This window comes from Orcinus orca, chromosome 9 (assembly GCF_937001465.1).
Source record: "Orcinus orca chromosome 9, mOrcOrc1.1, whole genome shotgun sequence".
Lineage (NCBI taxonomy): Eukaryota > Metazoa > Chordata > Mammalia > Artiodactyla > Delphinidae > Orcinus > Orcinus orca.
In genome coordinates this window covers 36,525,645-36,533,752 of record NC_064567.1, presented here as the reverse complement: position 1 = coordinate 36,533,752, position 8,108 = coordinate 36,525,645, and the positions used below count along the sequence as shown (strand labels likewise).

The window sequence follows — 8,108 nt, the reverse complement described above, 5'->3', positions numbered from 1 at the left end:
GCCACAACAGTGAGAGACCCACATACTGCAAAAAAAAAAAAAAAAATCACAAAAAATTAAAAGAGGCCCAGGGTAAATATAGACAGAATTGAGAAATCTGAGCAGGAAGAAAGAGCAAGTGCAGATAAGCAGGGTATTAAAGCGTTAAAATTGGGACACACACTTGACTCTGAGCTTCCAGGCAAGCAAAGCAAAAAGAAGAGTTTCAATATTGTCCCCAAAAGGAACAGCTAAACTTTTCTAGCCCTTCATTTGGCAGTAGTATGTGTGGGTGGGTCTTCACATGCCAGCCCAACTTCCTGTGGGCTGTGATCCATTTGAAGGCCGGCTCCCCAGCCCCGCCTCTCGTGTTTAACAGCAGTGTTTTCTTCCAGGGACAATGAATCCTTCTTCCCAGGACACCGGCTCTGGCGGCATTCCTGAAGATAGAAAGCTTTATGTTGTGGATTCCATAAATGACTTAAACAAACTAAACCTCTGTCCTGCCGGATCGCAGCATCTGTTCCGTATGTGTGCCTTCCCAGGCTTGGCCGCCCGTCCGGGCTTCTTGGCCACCTAAAAATAGCGAATGCTGAGCTGGACCTGTGGTCGTGGGCTGGGGGCAGGGTGGGCATTAGGAAGCCTCCGCGTTAGAGATGCTGTTTAGTATTAGGCAGTTTTTGCTTTTGTTCTCTGAATATTTGACAGGCTTGTGGGCTTTCTTGGCTGTTAAGCAAGATTTGAACTCTTGTCTTTAAAAGTTCTAAGAAGTTCCCTGTGGAGTTTCTCTCCCTGGAAAGCGGTGGAGGCTGCTGAGATGAGGCTTACTCATCCCTCTTGGCCACTTTTGTGCCTTCTAGTGACCACAGCCAGGTCACCGAGGGTGCCCACTTTCCTAGAGAGGTCTTACTTCGTAGCGGATTGTTCCACACATTTATCTAGTTTTAAAAAAAATCATTAAGATTTTGTTGGGCAAAAAAGTCAGCTTCATTTTTTTAGATTACAGATTGCCTCAATTAAAGCATTAGAAAGAGGAGGGGGATCACAAAATAAAAAGCTGCTGAATACTACATGTGTATCTTGTCCCCTAAATATTATAAATGAGTTCTATCAGGTTATTCTGAGCCCCATCTTTTCTAGCTTAAAAGCTGACATTCCAACACAGGTGATAAATGCCCACTTGCTGTTTGTTTCACATGTACTCGAAACTCTTACTGTCCCAATTTTATGTCCATTATTCCCCTTCTAAATCCTTTTTGTTTTAATTTTATTTTTTTTTATTTATTATTATTTTTTAGCTACATTGGGTCTTCGTTGCTGCACGTGGGCTTTCTCTAGTTGCGGCGAGCGGGGGCTCTTCATTGCAGTGCATGGGCTTCTCCTTGCAGTGGCTTCTCTTGTTGGGGATCATGGGCTCTAGGTGCGCGGGCTTCAGTAGCTGTGGCATGCAGGCTCAGTAGTTGTGGCTCACGGGCTCTAGAGCGCAGGCTCAGTAGTTGTGGTGCATGGGCTTAGTTGCTCCGTGGCATGTGGGATCTTCCCGGACCAGGGCTCGAACCCGTGTCCCCTGCATTGGCAGGCAGATTCTTAACCACTGCGCCACCAGGGAAGCCCCCTAAATCCTTCTTGAATTCTTGTTTTTCTCTTCATTTTAATTTGTTCAGGTTTTCACCTGTTTTTACTGCAGTCAGTCTCAATAAATGCAGGTGTTTGGGTGCCAGCTTATGCCGTGGCTATGATTAGGAAGGAAAAGCTCTGGAGGGTGTGACACAGGATGTCCCTATAAAGCACAGGACCTAAGCCCCCACCTCTCCATAATCAAGTAGCAGAGGGTGTGGGACTGATACAAAGTAGGAGGGATTACAGAAGGCAATTCAAGGATCTCCATTACCGCAAGTTTCTGTATTTCTTTTTCAATTTAATTTGGGTGTTATTAGGCAAATAGGCCTTACAAAACAGTGACCAAATGCAGACAATTCATGGTTTGGGTGAACCAAGCTGTTTTATAAGCATGGTTGCATTTCAGTTCAACGGTAAAACATTTAAGAGAACCTTGCTTCCAGAGCGTGTCCATCCTGGAAACAGCTTTTAGAAACCAAATCACATCAGGGTCATTTTGATGTTGTTGTTTAAATGGATGTAAGCATAACTGGTTATTTTTTAAATTTTTTTTAAATTTATTTATTTTTTTTTCGGTATGCGGGCCTCTCACTATTGTGGCCTCTCCCGTTGCGGAGCACAGGCTCCGGACGCACAGGCTCAGCGGCCATGGCTCACAGGCCCAGCCGCTCTGCGGCATGTGGGATCTTCCCGGACCGGGGCACGAACCCGTGTCCCCTGCATCGGCAGGCGGACCCTCAACCGCTGCGTCACCAGGGAAGCCCATAACTGATTAATTTTATAGGAAATAAAGTTTTCTGGGAGATATCTCAGTGTTCAGCCTTTCACCCAGAGTAAGTGACCCACAGCCAGCTGTGTTTTATCCTTGGCTCACTTTGGGAAGAGGGCAATAGAGCCTCCAGCACTCTGAACCCTTAACTTCTTTATTCCCTGCCCACCACCCACCACCACCCTCCCCCAAGCAAAAGAAAAATCCAAGTCTGGCTACATCAGTGTTAACACGATTTTCAAAGAATTTTCCAAATAGGGGCTGAGGAGATAGCTTGACCTGACTTGTTCTTTGGATACTGATATAGAAGAAGGTGAAAAACTCTCAAAGAGCACCCGATCCAAAGACATTCCTCAAACATAAGTCTCTTTCCAGAGTGATCAGAGGGAAAATGGGCATATCCCTTACATCTCTCTCTCTCTCTCTCTTTTTTTAATGCTGAGGAGTTTTTGTCTTTGTTTCGCATTAGCTCTAGAGGAGAAAATCCCGGACGTCGGCACTAACTCAGGAAATGGAAACCACAGTCTGTTTTTGGTGGGGCTGATCATCGTGCTGATTGTCAGCCTGGCACTGGTTTCCTTTGTGATATTTCTGATAGGTGAGTACCATCGACACACTTTTCATCACTGCTGTGCACTTACTTTGTAGCTGGTTGTTTAGCTTTGCTCCGGTAACGAGGCAGTGCTTCCTGGCAGTCAGTGCTGCCGCTGAAGGCTGAGGGGGCGTGAATGCCTAGGGTACCTGCTGCTCTGGGCCGGGTCGCTGGGGCACACATAAGCCCTCAGTGCCAGGAGTTCGCAAACATGGACATTAAATGTTTCTATAATGCTTTAATTTCTCATCTGGAGTCCCTAGCTGCCAATGGTAGGCAGCTAACTCAGGGTTTTCTTAGTATTCTAGCTAACTCGGGGTTTTCTTCATCCAACACATGGGTTCTCCATGAACTCAGGTCTATAATTTTCAGTCACAGTCAGGTTCACCCCCTCTTCCAGGTTCCCTGGCTTCCCTGAAATCCATTAGAAGCACTAACTGGGCTTGTGCCAGGGCCCAGAGGCAGTGCTGGGATGGGAGGAGACTGCTCCTGTCTGACACCGCCCAGGCTGGCGTCCTGCCTGCCCTTGGCCTGGGCCCTGCGTGTCCGCCCTTGAGTGGTGACCCAGGCTTTCCCACACAGCCCCTTAGCCAAGAGATCCCCTGAGGTCTCGGTGCCACTCTCCTCTCTGCCTCAGGTCGGGGAGGGGTGCTGTCCGTCCTGAGGCACGTTGCCCTTTCAGGAAAGCCCACTAGCATCCTCCCTGAGCTGTCCCCTGCAGACCACCATCTGGGGTTACTTCAGTTCCCTCCCACCCCTCTTAAGAGTGGACGGAGCCTGAGAGAAGGAGTTACGCTTTATACCCTTTTGCCTGGATCCACCACACTGTCATTTCTTCAGCCCTGCAGGCCTTGCAGCCTTCAGAACTCCTAAATGAGCGGTGGATCCCATGGCTCTGAAATGCCTCTATTTCAGATTCATTCAGGATCAGTGGAGGTAGCAGTGGTGGTGATGGGAAGTGGGCAGAGGGCATGACTCTTACTTACAGCTTCTAACCCCTTTTCCTCCCCAAAACTTCGTCTCCCTTCCAGCTTAAAGGTCTTTTCCTGGTATAGGTTTCAGAGCTGGCGCGAAGCGGTGATGTTTAATTGCTTCTTTGTCACCCTGCTGATGCCCTTTTGCACTTAGAAGCTACAGTGTGAACTCTCCTTACAATAGTGGTGCCCTTGCACGTGATTATTCTTTGGAGGAGGGTTGGCCCTGAACCTGCAGGAAAGAGCACACGGATTACCCTTCTGAAATGTTATACCACATAAGTTGCTCCAAATATCATCCTGCCTCACCTGCCCGGGAAATGACTAAGTTAAACTATTGAGAAATTTTAGGTACGCCTACCAACTTGGAAGCACCCCAAAGGGACTGCTGTTTTTTGTGGGAAAATAGGTAGTAAGATTTAGGGCAATGATAATTAAAAATGTTATGTATTGGGTGCCCACTCTGTCCCAGGCACTGTGCTAAGCATTTATGTCTGTTTGCTCACCACCTCATAACAACTCTATGGTGTAGGACCTATTGTTATTTTGGTTTTATCAATGCTGAAACTGAAGCTTAGAGAGATTAATTAATATGCCCAAGGCCAACAGTCAATGGTGCCTAATCAGGGCTCAGAGACACCCCTGCCTGACATCAAAGACTATTCACTTTATCACCATATTACACCCCGTTGTATGAATAAGATTTATTTTATGTTTGCTTCTAGTGTTTTATATTGAGGGCAAAGTCATATCAAGAAACAGAAAGAAGGGACTTCCCTGGCGGTCCAGTGGTTAAGACTTTGCCTTCCAATGCAGGGCGTGTGGGTTTGATCCCGGGGAGCTAAGATCCCACATGTCTTGCCGCCAAAAAACCAAAACATAAACAGAAGCAATATTGTAACAAATTCAATAAAGACTTTAAAAAAAAAATGGTCCACATCAAAAAAATCTTAGAAAAAAAAAGAAAAGATGAATAAAGAAGAGTGTCTTTTTATTGGACAATTACTCTTTGCCAGACACATTAAATTCATTATCTTAAGTCCTTACTCTACCCTTCAAGGTAGTGTCTAATGTTTCTATTTTGCTGATGAAAGACTGAGGCCCAGAGAGTTTAACTCTCCACATTCATCCAGCTAGTCAGAAGCAGAACTGGGATTCATACCCTGAGCTGTCTGCCTGCAGACCTCACTGGCCCTCCACTGCCTGTGTTGAAGTAATAATAAAGGCTTCCTGTGGTTTTCAGATAAACCTTAACCCAACCTAAGACCAGAGTTGGCACAGGCAGCTATAAATGAACTTGGCCTGTGCTCATCTTTAACAAGGAAACCTTTTTGCTGTCAGTGGGGTTCAGTGCAAATTTGTGTCATTTTAACTGAAGTGTAAGAACTTATATTCTTTATAACCCTGACATTTTTATGCAAGAGAAATAAGGCTGATTACCTTGAATAAACTGTTGGACCTTGTGTTTTTGTCACAATCTCTCTCCTAAAGAGGAATAACGGACAGCAAGGATAGGTTACCGTGGGTGCCTACCTGCCTCTGTAGCAGTTTCCAGTGGCCAAGCAATGTAGATATGTGGGATGTGATTAAGTATTGCCTTAATTTAAAAAAGGGTTCTATGGTCAAATGAGTTTGAGAATTGCTGGGTTAGTAATACTTAAGGTATTTTATTTTACTTCTTGTGAATTTCCAAAAGGCAGGTCAGGCATGATTTTTCTCTAATGTTTTTGCATATAGAAACCTTTTTCTCTTTTGGAATTTAACTTGGAACCACTGTATTGTGGAACAGCCTTAGTCCAATATGGCTGCTACTTCCGTCTGTGTTTGACTAACGTAGAAGGTTCCCAAGAGGGGAAGTATGTCCCATGCTATGGATTTATTTGTTTCACACTTTTCTCCAGAAGCAAGTGGTATCTCTGCCTGGCTCTGCATCAAAGCTCAATTAAAACCTTTCTGTCATGTCTTGGACCATAATTCATCCAACATAATTTTTCAGATATGGGGGAAAGGCAGCTTCTGGGCAACAGTTTGTTCCAAGCCTGGAAGGTGAGGCTCTAACACTTTCCCATGTTAGTTTTTGGCTAAACCCAGTAGCAAGTTACCACCATCATTAGTTCCTGAAAGATATCTTGGGAAAAAACTTGCCTGCAATGGAAATGATAAGGTGCTCACATGTTAGATACTGATTTTGTGCTGCTTTTCTTGGACATTTTAACTCATAAGCAGACCTCAGAGTATTCCATTCCCTGACCTACTCAATAACCAGGGGTTCTATTTATTTTGGAAATATGGACTCTCTGCTCTCAGGGTGGTCTGAGGGGAATTATTATACATTCATTATGGGCTGGTCATTTAGAGCCAGGAGAGCTGTGTATATCAAAGTAGTCTGGAACCCAAAATATCCCACCTCCCACATGTGGAGTGAAAAACCTTTTCTGAGAATGGGTCTCAAAATGAGACAACATAACAGTCACTTCTGTGGGGATAATCAGACGCTGGTGGTTTCCTTTGGTTGCTCACAGCAAAGTCTTTCTTAGCGAAAATCTGTGTGGAGTCTGCAAAAGGTAGTCAAGTCTTTCACCAAGAAGTCGTAAAAATAATTCACTTGATAGGTAACTTCAGTCTTCCATCAATTTCTCTTCTGGGCTTCTGGGCTGCGTGGGATACTGGAGCAGGGGATTTGCCAAGAGGGCCTCTCAGCTCTCAAGCCGAGCACCCCAACGGGGCTCTGATGAGTCCTGATGGAACACACTGGAAACCAGTGTAACACTGTCTGTTTTTCATTTTAAAGTTCAAACTGGCAACAAGATGGAAGATGTGTCAAGAAGACTAGCAACTGAGGGAAGGGACATAGATGATCTTAAGAAAATCAACAGCATCATTGTAAAGCGACTCAACCAACTGGACTCTGAACAGAACTAAAGGAATGATCTTCCAAGAGCAACTGCTAACACCTGAGCTTCTCGCTGTCCTGGGAGGGTACAGGGTTAAGAACCAACCAAGGGCATATTTGTAGGCAACAAAAGGCCAACTTTCCACTACAGGGATGGGAGCAGCTCCAAGGCAAGGGGGGCTGGGGATAGCCGCCAGAAGGGGGCTGATTTTGTGGTAGGGTCCTTCAGCTTTCATGGGGTTGAAGGTGGCTAGCGTGGAAGAGAACCAACAGGAAACAAGAATGGGAATTTGGCTCTGTATGTACAGCTTCTTTTACGAAAGGAGCTTTGGCACCAGAATAAGTTCACTGTGGCCAGTAAATTTCATGGCACCTCGTGTAACTTTATGAACTCCCTCGAAAGCCTGAGGAATTCACTGAATTATTTGTGTTCAAGGGAATCAGGTGATGACTCTTTGCAATAAAATAGATTCTGCTCAGGTGATTACACTTTGACTCATTTCTCCAGGGACAGGGGTGTGGGCGGCCTCCAGGCTAGTTGCCTACTGGTACTTGCTAATAGTAGTTATGTGCCTATGGTAGGGTGGGGTCAAAAGAGAAAGCCCTATTTATTCAACTAATGTTTATTGAGCTGCTGCTTTGTACAAGCCACCATACTCCAGAGAAGCTTACATTCAAGTGAGGAGCAAAGGAGATGTATGGTTATGTGTAGATATATAAGCTTTTTGACTTTGTTTCTAATGGGAAAAAAATCCTTCAGTACGCTGCTGATTAATTGTGAGGAAATCTGATAGGTTTGTAGCCTTTATTAAACTACAGTGGGAAACCATATATTTGGAATATTTGGAACCTGCCTTGTTTTAGCACAAAAGGTAAGGCACAGAATTTATGAAATTGGATATGTTGTGATATAAATCAGCTTTAAAAGCATGAGTCTTAGAAAATCTTGTATTTAATATAAATATATTGTGTAAGTCTGTTGTGTGAAATCTATTGCAATTCTATCGTTTTGGGTTCATCAGAAACTTCTGGGTTTATTCTAAAGTTAGACACATACATAAACACACATTTTATAACACTAAATAGTTAACGAAATAAACACAAGACATTTCACCTATCCATTTTTGCACTTAAAAACATTTGTACTGCATACTTAATTTTTAAAAATTGATATGCAGAATATTTTAAAAATCTGATTTGTATTTGTTGGAAAATTCTTATTGACCTGTTGATGGGGTGTGGCAAAATAATTTATCAGGATTTGCTATAACATTGTTTTAC

General features: G+C 44.1%; 1 protein-coding gene across 1 annotated transcript; it reads left to right on the top strand.

Annotated features, from left to right (window-relative positions):
• On the top strand, positions 1 to 7,311 carry LSMEM1 (leucine rich single-pass membrane protein 1). The gene is made up of 3 exons (XM_033428257.2): positions 1 to 506; positions 2,838 to 2,966; positions 6,726 to 7,311. The coding sequence occupies exons 1-3, from the start codon at positions 380 to 382 to the stop codon at positions 6,854 to 6,856; spliced, it is 387 nt and encodes a 128-aa protein (XP_033284148.1). The 5' UTR covers positions 1 to 379; the 3' UTR covers positions 6,857 to 7,311.
• The last annotated feature ends 797 nt before the right edge of the window (positions 7,312 to 8,108 follow it).